The following is a 17,883-nucleotide window of genomic DNA, read 5'->3' as shown; positions in this document are numbered from 1 at the left end:
CAAACTAATTCATCGTTATTGCGTGCAGCTCTTCTCGATGCTGTTGGAGAGACTGGAAGTGTACAACAAGACCGTCGTACCGCCCGTAGATGACACCATCGATCCTCGGGGCAGTCCTAAGTTCCACGACGGCGTCTGGGCACCGTGGGTGAAATGAGTACGGGTCTCGAATCGAGGCGCACTTTTGACGCGAAAGCGCATCCGACGCTGGCAGCGAAAACAATAGCGCCCCTTGTTCCCCTCAGCAATGGTTCCCATGACTAGGCTGTCAGTTCGCTCTCGAGCTGTCTACATCGTGGGCAAACCGATGCATATATTCGTATTAAACCTTCATTGAAGACTTGAAGCCTGTGCCGTCGTCGTGTAGTGTCAGACCATGCGGAGAAACGATATTCGGTGGCTGCCGCTGATATATATATATATATATATATATATATATATATATATATATATATATATATATATATATATACATATATATATCCCTATGTAGGGGCCTTGTAAGGTATTTTACAAGTAAATAAATAAACAAATAAATTATCCGTCCTCACCAGCCATTGGAGTATTGTGATGATTGTGATCTCGACCACCCGGATATCCTCAAAGGCTGAGGCGCGCGGCTACATATATATGCATATCTATACGTGTATATATATGTAGCCGCGCGCCTCAGCCTCTGAGGATATCCGGGTGGTCGAGATCACAATCATCACAGTACTCCAATGGCTGTTGAGGACGGAGAATTTATTTATTTATTTATTTATTTATTTATTTATTTATTTATTTACTTGTCAAATACCTTACAAGGCCCCTACATAGGGATTGAGTAAAGGGTGCATAGAATCAAGTAAGTACATAAAATCAAGTAACAATATGAAGGTAAAGAAGAAGAAAAAAAAACATCAGCCAAGTGCGCAGCCCAGAAATTAGAGAAACGTATTAGCTGCATACAGCTGTATATGAGTACAATAAAAAGCAACTCTATGAGTTTGTAACAAACATATTACAGTTCAAGGAAAAGGTTGAAAAAAATAACAGAGAACAGTTAGTGTGATATCAATTGTTAACAAGAGCTAAGCGAGTTGAGTGAGTGCCTGAATTTTTCACGGTCGGTTTCCCTAACTATGTTATCGGGGAGGCTGTTCCAAAGCCGAATGGCACGTGGAACTGCAAACGAGTTAAATGATTCTGTTTTACCATAGATGCGCGTCAAGATATGATGATTGTGCAATCTGTGCGACGTGTGCAATGACGTTTCTAGATGTAGGGAGCGTTTGTTTGTGTGGTGGGCGTATTTATGAAATAATGACAAAAGGGCTATGTCGCGATGATTACTTAGTAGCAGTAGTGAAAGGTGAATCTTTATTTTACGCAACAATGGTAGCCATGGTCCCGGGAAATGACACGTGCGGCTCTGTTTTGGATTGATTCCAGCTTGTTAAGTAATTTTGGTGGGGAGACGAGACTGGAGCGGCGAACTCAAGTCGAGGGCGAACAAATTTTTGAAATGCCAGTTTGCGGATAAGTGTTGATGAGTTTCGAAGGTTAAGACGCAGGTAACCCAGTGATCGAGAAGCACTGGCACAGATTGTGGTAATGTGAGAAGTACAGGAGAGGTTTGTTGAAAGATTTACGCCTAGTTATTTAGATGATGAAGTGCAAGATACTGGGACATTTTTAATACAGTAGCAATAGTCCACGCTAGTGCGTTTGCGGGTGATTTACATTTTGAATATAGAGTCATTAGCCAGGTGTCACACCAATTAGTCATTTGGTTAAGATAATTTTGGAGGATCAGGTGTTCATCAGAGCTGTTAATAGAACGATAGATAATGCAGTCGTCAGCGAAAATGCGCAGGCATGATGAAAAGTTTTTGCCACTTACTTCCTGCCAGGGCTGAGTTTCGGTCGTGTTGCTACGACCACTCGCATAGTGCTTGGCGCAAAAATTTCGGACATAGCGGAGGGAAGTCGAAATACATGAGCGCTATTTTTAATAATGGTTAAATAAAGGATGGGTTACCGGTATATATATATATATATTCATTCTGTATTCTAGTGAAGAGTGAAGTATTGTAGTGAATTGTAGTGAAGAGGAATGCCCGCCACCGCAGCCACATCGCCAGTCGCCCGGGAGGCGCGAGCGCGAGATTGCCTAAGCTGCTCTGGTTGAGACACGCTGCCTGCTGCTCTCTTGGGCTGTATTCATATTAGAATCTGGTGGAGCTGGTGGGTACTACAATATATATATATATATATATATATATATATATATATATATATATATATATATATATATATATATATATATTGTGACGAAGAAGATTGGCAGGCTCAAAAGCCCCGTTGCCATCGCGTGGCTCGTACCCAGTTCGTTCGCTGGCTGCGCCCTACCTGCCGGTGCTGAGTTTGTCGCTGCTGCTCTACGAGCCGAATAAACCCCCTTTACAATTGGTGGAGGTGCTGGGTACAACCAGAATTCTGGAACTTCGTAATCGGACACTGCAGTCTATCTTCATAATGCCGGAAGAAGGACCGCCACAACCAGCTGCCCCGGTGACTACCGTGGTCTGCCCCGGCCCGTTTCTGCAACGCGACCCACCCATCTTCAGTGGTACCGAAGACCATGAAGTCGAAGACTGGCTCGCTGACTACGACCGGGTGAGCATCCACAACCACTGGGACAACACCAAAAAACTTAATTACGTGTCATTTTATTTGAGTGGTCTTGCCAGCGTGTGGCACCGCAACCACGAACGTGATCTGACGACGTGGACGACCTTCAAGACTAACGTCACAGAGGTATTCGGGCGCCCCGCGGTTCGCAAGCTTCGCGCCGAGCAACTTTTGCGTGGCCGTGCGCAACAGTGCGGGGAGACATTTACCAGTTATATAGAAGATGTCGTCGACCTCTGCAATCGCGTTGACGTCGCAATGCCTGATGCCGAGAAGATCCGCCATATCCTAAAAGGCATTGAAGACGACGCCTTCCAGATGTTGTTGGCGAAAAATCCCTCGACAGTCTCTGAACTCGTCAGTCTGTGTCAAAGCTTTGACGAACTGCGCAAACAACGCGTAGCCATCCGCCAATCTATACCTCAGGCCACTTCAATGTCGAGCTTGGCTGCTGCCCCGGAAAACACTTCGCTGCTGCTACAGATCAAGGAGTTCGTCCGTGAAGAGGTGGCTCGTCAGCTTTCCTTGATTCCACTTGCACACGGCCAGCCGAGTACTCCGTTGGCGCCCGCTCTCCAATCTGTCATCAAGGAGCAGGTAGCCGACCATATTTCGCCTTCTCTTCAACAGGCTCCGACGGCCGCTGCCCTGACGTACGCCGAAGTCGCGATGAGGCCTGCGCCACAGACCTACGGTCCCCTTCACCCACCTTTGCGCCCACCCGTATCCCCTCCAGTCCGTCCACTCGTGAACTATGCACGACCTCAAGAGCATTGGCGCACGGAAGACAACCGTCCGATTTGTTTTTATTGTGGCCATGCTGGACACGTGGCACGTCACTGTCGCCTGCTTACACCGAACGTCCCGAACAATGTGCGTCCATATGCGCCACGTTTCCAACAACGCCGCAACTATTCGGACGCCTTTGAATCTCCTTCTGCCGTCGACACCGCATTCTCCGCCGCTCGCCGTTCACCTTCTCCTCGCCGCCGCTCGCTTTCCCCCATGCACCGGCGGCGGAGCCCTTTGCGCCAGGAAAACTAAATATCGCAGTTCAGGAGGCGAGAACTGCGGTGCCAGCGAAATGTATAAGGCCTCACACTTCTCCGAAGAATGTTATTGAAGTCGCAATCGAAGGAACATTGACGCTAGCGCTTGTCGACACCGGCGCTGCACTTTCAGCGATAGATGCCCGTATTTGCCGCAAGATCGGAAAAGTGACGACGCCGCTTTCTGGACTGTCTCATCGAACTGCCAACGCGCAGCACGTCGAGCCATCCGGCGCCTGCACTGCTCGCGTCGTAATTCAGGAGGTCCTCTATATTATAGAATTCATCGAGTTGCCATCATGTTCACACGACGTCATATTAGGTTGGGACTTTCTCTCCACACATCATGCGATCATTGACTGCGCCCGCGCTGAAATCGAGCTGTTTCAGTTTTCGACCGATATTATCACTGACCATAAGGACCATTGTCGCAAAATTGCTGTTTCAGACGACACCGTTACACCTGCCTGGTCTTCCACTCTTGTCAGCATCTCTTACGAATCTGTAGATGACGGCACAGTACTCTTCGCTCCGTCCGAACTCTTAGTTCGCCGCCGTTCACTAACACTGCCGTTCGCTGTCCTCGAGTTCAAAGCTGGCGCCTCTCTCATGTGCGTCTCCAACCCATCGGGTGAACCAATTGCTTTACGCCGCCGGGAAAGCCTTGGCAGAGCAGAGCCCCTGACCTCATCTTCAATATTTGACACGATGGACGACTCCACTTATCTTGCTGCTCTCGAGGCATCGCCTCCTCAGTCACTGCCGCGTTCTTTTACGCCAGCTGTTGCCAGTGACCTTACGACGACGCAGCGCGACGAACTTCTTCGCTTCCTCCAAGGCTTCTCTTCCCCTTTGGCTACCAAGCAACATCACTCGGCTGCACAACGACTGTTTCCCACACTATCGATACTGGGAGCCATGCACCAATTCGTCAGTGTCCCTACCGAGTATCGGCGACTGAAAGACGCGTTATCAATGACCAGGTGAACAATATGCTCATTCGCGGTGTCATCCAGCCTTCTAGTAGTCCTTGGGCATCACCAGTCGTCCTAGTTAAAAAGAAAGACGGCACCATACGATTTTGCGTCGATTATCGAAGGCTTAACAAGATTACCCGAAAGGATGTATACCCGTTGCCACGTATTGACGACGCACTTGACTGTTTGCAAGGAGCGGAGTTTATTTCCTCCTTAGATCTCCGCTCTGCCTACTGGCAGGTGCCCATGGCTGACGCTGACTGTTCGAAAACCGCGTTTATAACACCAGACGGCTTGTATGAATTCACTGTAATGCCGTTTGGTCTGTGCAATGCGCCCGCCACCTACGAACGCATGATGGACGGCATCCTACGTGGCCTGAAGTGGCATACTTGCCTCTGCTACCTCGACGACGTTGTCATCTTTTCTCCTTATTTTCCGACCCATCTTCGGCGTTTACATCAAGTTTTGACCTGTCTCCAGAATGCTGGTCTCCAGCTTAACTTAAAAAAGTGCCGATTTGCAGCTCGAAAACTGACTATATTAGGCCACGTTGTCTCCAAAGAAGGCATTCTTCCTGATCCCGCTAAACTTCGCGCCGTATCCGAATTTCCAAAGCCCACTAACTTGAAAGCACTACGCAGCTTCATTGGCCTATGCCCTTATTTTCGACGTTTCGTTCGCAATTTCGCTACTGTGATCGCACCACTAAACCAACTTCTCCAAGGCGACAATGAACTTTCTGCTTGGTCGGAAGCCTCTGATGATGCCTTTACGACTCTTCGTCACCTACTCACGTCTCCGCCAATCTTGCGCCATTTTGATCCCAGCGCGCCTACAGAACTTCACACTGACGCCAGTGGTGTCGGCCTTGGTGCCATGCTCGCACAACGCAAGAACACTAATGCCGAAGACGTAGTCGCCTATGCCAGTCCTGCCCTCACGATACCTGAGGCCAATTACTCAGTAACAGAAAAAGAGTGCCTGGCTATCGTATGGGCTCTTCAAAAATTTCGTCCATATCTCTACGGTCGACGCTTTGACGTGGTGACGGATCATCATGCTCTTTGCTGGTTGTCCAACCTAAACGACCCGTCGGGCCGCCTCGCTTGGTGGGCCCTCCGAATCCAGGAATATGATATCCGTGTCGTCTATCGCTCTGGACGCAAACACTCTGACGCCGACGCCCTCTCGCGCTCCCCAGTTCCTTCAGACAGCAGCACTCCTACCTACAGACATGACATCTCACCACTTGACATCATGGACATGGCATCGGAGCAACGAAAAGACCCATCGATCGTCATGATGTTCGACTTTTTGTCAAATCCTCCGGCAACTTCGGCACCTCGAGCGCTACGCCGACAGGCGCAGCCTTTCACAATCCGGAACGGACTTTTATACCATTGCAACTACCACAATGACGGCCGCAAATGGCTCTTAGTAGTGCCTCGCCACCTACGACAAGAGTTCTGCTCCGCTTTTCATTCTGACCCGCAGTGTGGTCACGGCGGACCGTCAAAAACCTACACACGGCTTCGCCTAAAATATTATTGGCGAGGGATGTGCACCTTCGTCCACAAATACGTACGCTCCTGCATTGCCTGCCATCGACGCAAATGTGTCCCGCATGTCTCCATCGCACCTCTCCAACCACTTCCCTGCCCAGCTCAGCCATTTGACCGTGTCGGCATTGATATATACGGGCCTCTCCCATCTACTGGCGCTGTCAACCGATGGATTATTGTCGCCGTAGATCATTTGACACGGTATGCTGAAACCGCCGCCTTGCCTGCCGCATCAGCAAAAGACATCGCCTCGTTCATTCTAAACAACTTCGTTCTTCGCCATGGCGCACCTCGTGAACTGTTGAGCGATCGGGGCCGCGTATTCCTCTCAGATGTCCTGCAGTCACTCCTATCTGAATGCCAAATTATTCACCGCACTACTACTGCTTATCATCCACAGACCAATGGCTTAACAGAACGATTCAACAGAACTCTTGGTGACATGCTATCAATGTATGTTGCATCTGACCACTCCAACTGGGACCTTGTACTTCCGTTCGTCACTTACGCATATAACACTGCCTCTCAAGCCACTACCGGATTCTCACCATTTTTTCTGCTTTTCCCGTACCGGCCGGACCCTGCTGAATGCTCACCTGTTTCTACGGTTGCTCAGCACGCCGAGAAATCCCGCCAAGAACGGGCCAGTTCTTTGACGTCTGATCAACAGTGCTGCCAAAAAGAACGTCATGACCTCAATCCTCCCCCTCACCCCTTCCCCGTAGACTCACTCGTGTGGCTTTGGGTCCCGCCTATTGCTGCTCCTAGCCTTTCGTCCAAGCTCCTCCCGAAGTACCACGGGCCCTACCGCGTGGTTACACAAAAATCACCAGTGAACTACGTGGTCGAACCCGTATCGCCATCTTCCGATCTGCGTCGTCGGAGGCGAGAGACTGTGTACATTGACCGGCTGAAGCAGTATTACGATCCGCCCACCTCTTCCTGGGTCGCCAGGATGACCACACTTCAATTCCGGGGGTGATTGTGACGAAGACGATCGGCAGGCTGAAAAGCCCCGTTGCCATTGCGTGGCACGTACCCGCTTCGTTCGCTGGCTGCGCCCTACCTGCTAATGCTGAGTTTGTCGCTGCTGCTCTATGAGCCGAATAAACCCCCGTTACAATATATATATATAAAGGCGAATACCAGACATGCGCAAATAGACCTACCGATAAATTATTTCTTTCCCTTCAGTAACCACGTGGCTACAATATGCGGCTAAACAGCAGTCGCGTACTTTGTAAACCTTACTAGAGTGCTCTCTAAACTAGGCCCAAGTACATGTGCTAAACAATAAAAAAAACTTCCTGCCCGCTATTTTCACGTACCTGTGTCCTTTGCCAGCAGACTCTTCACCTGCCGTCGGCAAACGCCCTCATGTCACTTCTCGCAATCTTTCTAGTGCCAACCAACTTGTGGTCGGCGCATCATAGCGCCGGGTGCTTTTGCGCCATAGAACCCTACATAACGACCTTTCTCCTACAGCCAACGGCTGTCTTTCCCTTCCCTTTGAACCCATTGTGTTACTCTTAATACCAAGTGTGCTACGCATTATGTCACTTGCCCAACGAAATCCAATTAATCCGTTAATCCTAATTAGAATACCAGCCACCCACTTTGCTCTTCAATCCATTCTTACGCCGTCCTATCATTTAATGTTAGCCGTATCATTTCGCCCGAAAGAGTGCGTAGATTCCAGATTCGAAATTCCAATTCGCCCATATCAGCACCTTAATAAATGGCGCATCGTTCGTCATAGCGGTCGAGTGATGGCAAGCAGGCTCACAGATATATTAGTATACCACGGATATTTACAGGAATCGAAAGAAAGAAATTAGATGGGGAAATCGGTACGATAACACAAAGGATGGTCGCTTGCTATTTGAAACTCGAGCTGCCTGCCTAAGTACAAAAACATTGCGGAACAAATATTCACAACAAGATGAGGCGTGCTTATGCTGCAGCAAAAATCCGGGGACTCCTCAGCACATCCCGATGGAATGCGCAGGGATTCACCCAGTGAGAACCCTAGGTAACGTACACCTTCCAGAAGCCCTTGGATTTAAAGTGGAGTGAAGCATCCACCGTTCAGCTGTCGAGATAAGCTAGAGACGTTTAGAGTATTGCTGGAAATGAAGCAGAGTAGAGAATAATACGACCGAATCCGTTACAGGCGCAGGTAGCGGTAGAAGGTAGACAAAGAAGTTTTGAGGGAAGAAAAAGTCTAAGCAGATGTATACAAAAATGTTTGAACAAAAATTATGTAAAGCATACCCGATTAAGTCAAGCAGGCTAGGGGACCATTTGTCACGGCTCAAATTTAAAGGGGATGCCAATAAACAATCATCCTCAACAAAACCATAGTCACTGACCTACCGCGACGGTGAGCCCCTGCTTCGCATGGAGACGAGTACAAATTATTTCCGTCATTATTGTCTATAGAAGTGCAGTTATGATGAAGACACAAACAACAAGCACCGTGAAAGGTTTGACAGGGCCCTTGTGCTTTTTCGACACAGCAAAGACTGAGCAGCAAAGGCACCAGGAAATTCAAGTTACAAAAATATGAAAAAAGAAGAAGTGACATCAAGTTTGCGAAAATTTTTCATATCAAGAAATATATCCAATTTATTAGGAAGGAAAATTCACCTCTTGGGGATTAAATGTTTAATTGTGCCACGTTTAAAACGCCGTAAGAACTTGTGGGAGGATCGTAAAATGAGGATCCCCAAGTGCTTCTCGAAGAACAAAAGTTAGTTCGGTTCCTGGCGGTACGCTTCCAGTAGGTTAGACGTCATGGGCAACTCACTCACGCTGACGACGTCTCTGAGAACGCTGAAATCGAATAGATCGGGAAGCAGCGCATCATCACCTTGGGGGGGCATCGCCGGTCACAGCTGCGTCACCTCCGTGATCAAACTGCGGCTCCTCTTTGCTCTCGACAACTTCGATGTCAATAGTGATGAATCTAATGAATCTTCGAGACATCGCCACAGTATGTATATTCCCCCTCCTGTATCCCGTAATGACACGTTTAAGTATAGCATCTTTCCCAGAACGATAAAAAAGTGGAACATGCTTCCCGATTTCGTAGTTCAGTCTGCCTCTTTAAATAATTTTCTGAGTAGTTTGCATGCCATTATTTATTCCGAGAGCGCGGTGCGTTAATTATCTGTCTTTCTGAATCATCGGATTTTATGATTTTGTTATTATCTGTGTATGCTGTTCTTATTTTACATGCCTCAAGGTACATTGATTGGTTTTTTCTGCTTGCTGCATTACAATGTATATGCAATGCAATTTCTTTTTTGTACGTTGTATTCAGATGTATCGTACGATCTGCCTCAATCAGATGTGTTGACATTGCTTGTTTTATTATTTTTTCTCCACTCCTGTAAAGAAAGGGCTGACAGTATCAATAAAGAAAGAAAGAAAAAAAGGAAGAAAGGAAGAAGAATCAGAAGATTCAACAGGTCCCGATGAAGTTAAGTCCCTCTTAACGTCCGGTGAGACCTGCGGATTCAACGTAAAAGAAAAAAGAATGAGGCTTGTAGTGCCCGTCGCTTATCGATTGGGTTATGCCTAATGTAGGCATCAAAACTATCTCTCCAGATAAGCTGCTGCGGTCCGGATTCATTTCATTGACCAATGGATCTTTTTACCCGTTTACAATGCACGCTTTCCAATGACTTTAATACCGATGCGACATTTCCGAATTTTGTTAAAGCATTAGCCTTTCTTCACTCGTTCTTGCGCCGTTGGCGCCGTCCGAAGGGGTGGGCCATTCGCGGAGATAGTGCAATCTGCAGTTCCCATGGATACATGCCGATAGGTACGTGCCATTGCGTATGTACCGTCGTCGTCACGCTCACACTGCTATTGTCATGAAGTCGTAGCGCCATCTCACGCCATCGACATCTGCTTTTCATAATGCAGTCATCATCATCACACCGTCGTCGTCATACAGCCATCTTCATGCCATATTCGTCATACCTCTTCATCTTATTGTCATGACATCCTCGTCGTCATGCCGCATTTATCGTTCCATCGACGTCATTCCTTCGCCATTCCATTGTAATCATGCTGTCGCCACTAAGTCGTGATCCTGCCAGCGTCGTCATGTCATCGCGGTCATCCAGTAATTGTCATGCAATCGTTTTCATGCAGTCGTCGTGATGCCGTCGTGGTCGTTCTGTCGTCATGCAATTGTCGTCATTCGATTGTCACCATGCCGTCGTCGTTATACTAGCTTCGTCAATTCAGAATCACCATGCCATCAGCATGCGGTCGTCGTCATAGAGCCTTCGGCGATGATAGTTTCCTTAGAAAGCAGGCGAGCAGTCGAGCATCGGAGAGGAATGCAGTAGCGCGACCGCTGGATACGCTAGAGCGCTCTTTACTCTTCTGTCTTTTGCTACTTTCGCGCGCTACGCAGTACCGCCGTTATTCACTACGACAAACTCGCCCAAGCTTCTATCCTAGCACCCTGGGTACCTTCTTATTCAGCGCCCTTCATAGTAGCTAAAATAAGAGCGCTATAAAACGTTCACAGAAATGCCGCGGAAATAGCACCTGCAAACCCGCAAACAAATCGGTAAACTCGAGATCGGGAGCGAAAACGCCTAGCTCACACAACAGCTAACGCTTAAACACTCGCGTTTCACACTCGTAACCGTCCTGCGAGTTTTAATGCGGTTAGCATTATTTGCCTACTTCAAGTGTTTTGAGCCTCTCTTATCTTCCTATTTCACCGACCCAGTGATCCAAGTTCTCCAACAGCTTGAGACACTTGGTATGTGGTCATGGTCTCTATACCATCACGGTCGCTCCATCGCCGTAATTCTAAATAAGTGGTTTATTGACTCCCCCCCCCCCTCGTCATGCCGCCGTCGTCACGTCTTCTACGCTGCCTAATAGCTTGGGCCATATGTATGCCCTCGACATGTTCGTCACTCCAACTTTCTAAAGCGAATAGCATTCTTTGTCTACTTCAGCCATCTTGAGATCTATCTATCTATCTATCTATCTATCTATCTATCTATCTATCTGTCTATCTATCTATCTATCTATCTATCTGTCTATCTATCTATCTATCTATCTATCTATCTATCTATCCAGCCTCTTACGCCGATCCATTGGCCCAAGATGTGTACCTTCTCGGGCCTCTAGGTATATGCCGCTGGTCGTAATGCCATTGTGGTCATTCCACTGTCGTCATTCCAGCTTCGCGAACTCGTCATGCTATCGTATCCGCCTTCTATCCTAATACGCCTTCTCTGACCCAATGCTCTAAGTTGTCTATTAGCTTGGGTCACTAGGCGTGTGTTCGGGGTCGTCATGCCTTGTCGTTGCACTGTGGTTGTGGTTGTCGTTCCATTGTGGTCGTTCGTGGTCGTTGCATTGTCGTCATTCCAGCTTTGTCATGCGACTCTCTTCATGCAGTCATCATCACGCCATCTCCGTTACGGAACAGTCGTCATTTGTTCGTCGTCACCCTGCCGTTTTATCATCCTCACTACAGTAACGTCATCCAGATGTCGCTATATCATCGTTGTCATACCGCCTTCGTCGTTCGATAAGCGTTAATCTTTCTTCGCCATTGTATTGTAATCATACCTGTCGTCCTTTGATCGTCATTATGCTGCTCTTGTCATGCTGTCATCGTCAGGCACTCGCTACTATGCCTCCTTAGTGAGACTGTCATCGTAATACCGTCATGGTTGTGCCATCGTCGTAACACCAGCTTCGTCACTCGACTCTCGTAATGCCGTCGTCGTCATGCCATCATCATCATACATGTTTCGTGACACAGTCACCGGCATGACATTGTCATCATACACTCGTCTTCCATCAATTGCACTCATGCCGCTGTCATGTCATCGTCGTCTCTGCATCTTCGTCATGCAGTCGTTGTCATGGATTCGTTGTCATAAGACGTTGAGATGCCGTCGCCGTCGTTCCATCATCGTCATAACTTCTACATCGGACTATCGTAATGCTTTCTTCGTCATACCCTTGCCATGTCATCGTAGTCGCCATCTCTTCAGTATCGTCATTCAATTGTCGTCAGGCCATCGTCGTCATACCACATTCGTCGACCCACCGACTTCACTCCCTCTTCGTCATTCTGTTGTAATCATGCTGTTGCCATTCGAACATGATTATGCCTCTGTTCCCATGCTATCGTCATCATTGCATCGCCGTCACAGAGACGCTATCATGCATCCGTTGTTATACCACCGTCATCACGCCATCGTCGTCATACAGTCATCTAATTTTCCTGGTGTCGTCGTCACGTTCTCGTCATTATACCATCGTTATAGTTTACGAATCGACATCTCATTGTCGTAGTTCCATCGTCATTATACGCGTTTGTCGTTTCATCGATATTCTTCCTTCTTCGCCACTGCATCATCAGTGAGACAGCGTCATACAGTGGTCGCCATGCCTCCATGCTCATGGGCAGCCTTGGCAAGCAACTGTCATAGCAAAGCCGAACTTTATCGGAGTATGTGGCGTATAGTGGATGAAACGAAAGTCATAATTACCACTACACACGTCAAATAAACGTGACTTCAGGAAAGTGGTCCGTCGCTACATTGCTGAACTGCTATTCGCGTTATCGTCAACAGTCATCGGGAGACGAGTTCTGCCGTGATTTTCGAGAGCCGCTCTTAGGCGCCCGTTTCTGCGTTGAGCGGCAGCCTCGGCCTAATTAGCATAACAAACGAGTGGAGCCGACCTGATAGTACACTCTTATGGTAGCTAACACCATTACCACATCGGTAGCATGAAGTAAGCTGGTACGCACCCAGTGCGTACCAGTAACGTGCGTTGGTTTGCTTTTGGTTCCATCATCGAAGCTGCCAGTGTCTAATCGCAATTTGAATAGCATGAAAAAAAATTTTTAGGCTTGTAGCGCAGCTCAGAAAGAACAAAAAGGAAGGTGGAAGGGGTAAAGAAATGGAACAGAGAACAGAGTGAGAGCTACTCTAGCGCTCACTCTGTTCTCCGTTCCCTTTCTTTACGCCTTCCACCTTACTTTTTGCTCTTTCTAAGCTGCGCTGCAAGCCTAAAATAGCGCTCACTCTGTACTCCATTCTTTTTCTTTACCCCTTCCACGTTCCTTTTTGCTCTTTCTGAGCTGCGCTACAAGCCTCAAAAATTAAAAAGATGTCGTGACATACCAACTCGCCCAAACTGCCAAGCACGAAAAATGTATTACACTGGAGGAGCAACAATGATAGCCACCTTAACAGAAATTGCAGGTAGGAATAACACCGCAGTTTCGGTTTTAGTATTCAAGCTTCTAACAAAATACACGTGACCTAATCGCAATAGGGCAAGCAGTCCCGAACTCCGCGTCGAAACTACCTGCGCTCGCATGTGCGCAATGATGGCTGGCCAATGCCGCACTGTGCTTTCAGCTATGCTTCGGCCACACACTCTACTGTTGGCATTTCATTGGTATTCGACAGTACATATGCTGTGCATCTTGCAGGTACGCAGATTATTATAGCGTGAACAGAAAAATCCATTACATGTTCTATGGACCTCCTGCATTCCTAAAATGAACATCTGTTAGAGGTCACTTAGTATATCCTGTTGCGATATCCTTTCAACCCTACAGCAACATGACCTGGATGGGACTTTGATTATCCATGGTACGTATTTTTAAAGTTGGGAGAGAGAAAAATATAAAACAGGAAAGGCAAGAGGTTAACCAGACGCACGTCCGGTTTGCTACCCAGCACTGGCGGAAGGGGGTATAGGTATGAAGAGAGAGAGAGCACATTTTCTCGCACAGTGGAAGGTTCCCACAGAATCTACATACTGTTCCCACGACCTGTATAGAGGAATTCAAGATCAAGATACAGAACAGGTATTCGGCTCTAACTCAGGAAGAGAACGTTAGTGTTGAAGCAATTAACGACAATCTTGTGGGCATCATTAAGGAGTGTGCAGTAGAAGTCGGTGGTAACTCCGTTAGACAGGATACCAGTAAGCTATCGCAGGAGACGAAAAATCTGATTAAGAAACGCCAATGTACGAAAGCCTCTAACCCTACAACTAGAATAGAACTGACAGAATTTTCCATGTTAATCAACAAGCGTAAGACAGCTGACATAAGGTAGTATAATATGGATAGAATTGAACATGCTCTCAGTAGCGGAGGAAGCCTAAAAGCAGTGAAGCAGAAACTAGGAATTGGCAAGAATCAGATGTATGCGTTAAGAGACAAAGCCGGCAACATCATTACTAATATGGATGAGATAGTTCTAGTGGCTGAGGAGTTCTATAGAGATTTATTGAGTACCAGTGGCACTCAGGATGATAATGGAAGAGAGAATAGTCTAGAGGAATTCGAAATCCCACAGGTAACGCCGGAAGAAGTAAAGCAAGCCTTGGGAGCTATGCAAAGGGGGAAGGCAGCTGGGGAGGACCAGGTAACAGCAGATCTGTTGAAGGATGCTGGGCAGATTGCTCTAGAGAAACTGGCCACCCTGTATACGCAACGCGTCATGACTTCGAGCGTACCGGAATCTTGGAAGAACGCTAACATAATCCTAATCCATAAGAAAGGGGACGCCAAAGACTAGAAAAATTATAGACCGATTAGCTTACTGTCAGTTGCCTACAAACTATTTACTAAGGTAATCGAAAATAGAATGAGGAACACCTTAGACTTCTGTCAAGCAGAGGACCAGGCAGGATTCCGTAAAGGCTACTCAACCATAGACCATATTCACACTATCAATCAGGTGATAGAGAAATGTGCGGGATATAACCAACCCGTATATATAGCTTTCATTGATTACGAGAAAGCGTTTCTTTCTGTCGAAACCTCAGCAGTCATGGAGGCATTACGGAATCAGGGTGTAGACGAGCCGTATGTAAAAATACTGAAAGATATGTATAGCGGCTCCACAGCCACCGTAGTCCTCCATAAAGAAATCAACAAAATCCCAATAAAGAAAGGCGTCAGGCAGGGAGATACGATCTCTCCAGTGCTATTCACAGCGTGTTTACATGAGGTATTTAGAGACCTGGATTGGGAAGAATTGGGGATAAGAGTTAATGGAGAATACCTTAGAAACTTGCGATTCGCTGATGATATTGCCTTGCTTAGTAACTCAGGGGACCAATTGCAATGCATGCTCACTGACCTAGAGAGGCAAACCAGAAGAGTGGGTCTAAAAATTAATCTGCAGAAATCTAATGTAATGTGTAACAGTCTCGAAAGAGAACAGCAATTTCCAATAGGTAGCGAGGCACTGGAAGTGGTAAGGGAACACATGTACTTAGGGCAGGTAGTGACTGCGGATCGGGATCATGAGACGGAAATAATCAGAAGAATAAGAATGGGCTGGGGGTGCGTTTGGCAGGCATTCTCAGATCATGAACAGCAGGTTGCCATTATCCCTTAAGAGAAAAGTGTATAATAGCTGTGTCCTACCAGTACTCACTTGCGGTGCAGAAACCTGGAGGCTTACGAAAAGGGTTCTACTTAAATTGAGGACGACGCGACGAGCTATGGAAAGAATAATGATGGGTGTAAAGTTAAGGGATAAGAAAAGAGCAGATTCGGTGAGGGAACAAGCGCGAGTTAATGACATCTTAGTTGAAATCAAGAAAAAGAAATTGGTGTGCAGGACATGTAATGAGGAGGGAAGATAACCGATGGTCATTAAGAGTTACGGATTGGATTCCAAGGGAAGGGAAGCGAAGCAGCGGGCGGCAGAAAGTTAGGTGGGCCGATGAGATTAAGAAGTTTGCAGGTACGACGTGGCCACAATTAGCACATGACCGGGGTTGTCGGAGAAGTATGGGAGAGGCATTTGCCCTGCAGTGGGCGTAACCAGGAGGACGATTGATCGATCGACCTGTCGACTTGAGGTATTTCAAGAGCGCTTTCGTGGCTTTCTGTGCCATCGACCCATACGGTCAGGGTCCAAGGGTCTTCATTAGGGAAATTGGTCTGGAGTCCAGCTGGTCGAGTGCTGTCCGGAGAACTTCGCGTTCGACGTCGTATTGGGGACAGATACATAGGATGTATTCAATCGTTTCTGTGGTTCCGCAAGATTCGCACATGGGCGTATCCCCCATTCCTATGCGGAACGAGTAGGCCTTCATGAATTCCACCCTAAGTTAGACGCGGCTCACTACTGTCGCCTCAGAGCGAGAAATTCTTGATGGCACTTGTAGCTTGAAGGATGGATCCAGCCTATGAAGACACTTCGGGAGGTTGGAAGAAGAGCAGTATTTGTGTGTCTTAGCTTTAGCAACATTATGAAGCTTTCTTGCAGCGTCGGTTCTTAATAAGGGCATTAGAACTGGTCAGGCATCGAGATGGGCAGACCAGGCGCCTTCGTCGACGGTCATTACCAGCAATGCCGGTGTTTCCAGGTAACCATTGGAACATTATATCATGCCCTTTAGCGACAGCTTCATGGTGATCTCTTATTACATATGTTAGCTGCTCATGAGTCCTATGACACATGGAAAAATGCAGACTCTGAAGTGCTGCTTTAAGGTCGCAAAAGAGGACGCATTTCTGAGGTGTCTTGCAGGAGATATTTGACAGCAGCACGCAGGGCAGCAAGCTCTGCCACCGTTGATGTTGTCAAGTGGGACAGTTTTAATTTGATTGTGGTTTTCGTAGCCGGAACGAGGTGAGACCGGACCATTTGTATAGATGTGTATTGGGGCCCCGTATGTCTCATTCATTAATAGCAGCGTCACCTGTCTCAGAGCTATTGTTGAGTGATTGGCCTTCTTTGCACCCGGGATACTTAGGCGCACTTGAGGCTGTTGGAGACACCACAAAGGTAATGAAGGCCTTGCTGCTAGTATGTGTCCTAACGAAAGAACCTGTATGCGTGATTATAACTTCAGAAAACGTTGCACACGGTCTCATAGATGGCAAGAACGCCAAGTGATGATCAAGGACGCGGGAAGGATGACGGATATGCGTTCTGAGACAATCTACAGCGACGTATATTTGGATGGAATGATCTTTGGCGAGTACGATTGCTGCAGCTGTTGATGCACAGCGAGGAAGTCCTAAACACGTGCGCAATGCTTGGCCCTGTAAGCTCTCCAATGAGCGAATATTTGACTTGCACGTACTGGACAACACTGGAAGGCTGTAGTGTAAATAGCCTAGGAATAGAGCTCTGTAAAACTGAAGCATGGAGAGTACATATGTGCCTCTTGTTTTCCCGCACATGAATCTGAGTACCTGAGCAATCGGCAACAGTCTTTTCTTCAGGTACGGGCAATGAGGGCTCCAGGAAAGATTTAGATCGATTTATTACACCCAGTAATCGATGGGTCTTTCCATAGGTGATAGTGCGTCCTTGAATGGATACTGGGTATGGGGTCATGGGTTTACGTGTGAATGCAATCAATGCACATTTCTCAGTCGATGTAGTCAAGCCTTGTGTTTATGCTGATCTCACAGTTGCTGCCCGCTGCAATCGCGCGCAAACCTGAAGGCGAGTTACCACAGACGTCCAAAGGCAAATGTCATCTGCGTATATCGAGAGGTAGATTATATTAGGGAAAACTTCAGCTAGTGCAATGAGTGTCACATTGAACAACGTGGAACTCAAT

The 17,883-nt window shown here is 47.3% G+C and overlaps 1 protein-coding gene across 1 annotated transcript in view; it reads left to right on the top strand.

Annotated features, from left to right (window-relative positions):
- LOC142574994 (arylsulfatase B-like) overlaps positions 1 to 171 on the top strand; it is a 162,639-nt gene extending 162,468 nt beyond the window's left edge. Inside the window, exon 11 of the mRNA XM_075683970.1 lies at positions 29 to 171. Coding sequence (XP_075540085.1) covers positions 29 to 157 — 129 coding nt within the window. The 3' untranslated portion in view covers positions 158 to 171. The remainder of the gene's footprint in view (positions 1 to 28) is intronic.
- Positions 172 to 17,883: the final 17,712 nt, after the last annotated feature.

Source organism: Dermacentor variabilis, chromosome 3, assembly GCF_050947875.1.
Source record: "Dermacentor variabilis isolate Ectoservices chromosome 3, ASM5094787v1, whole genome shotgun sequence".
Taxonomy (NCBI): Eukaryota; Metazoa; Arthropoda; class Arachnida; order Ixodida; family Ixodidae; genus Dermacentor; species Dermacentor variabilis.
Note: the sequence above shows the minus strand (reverse complement) of the source record. Positions and strands in the feature narration are given on the sequence as shown.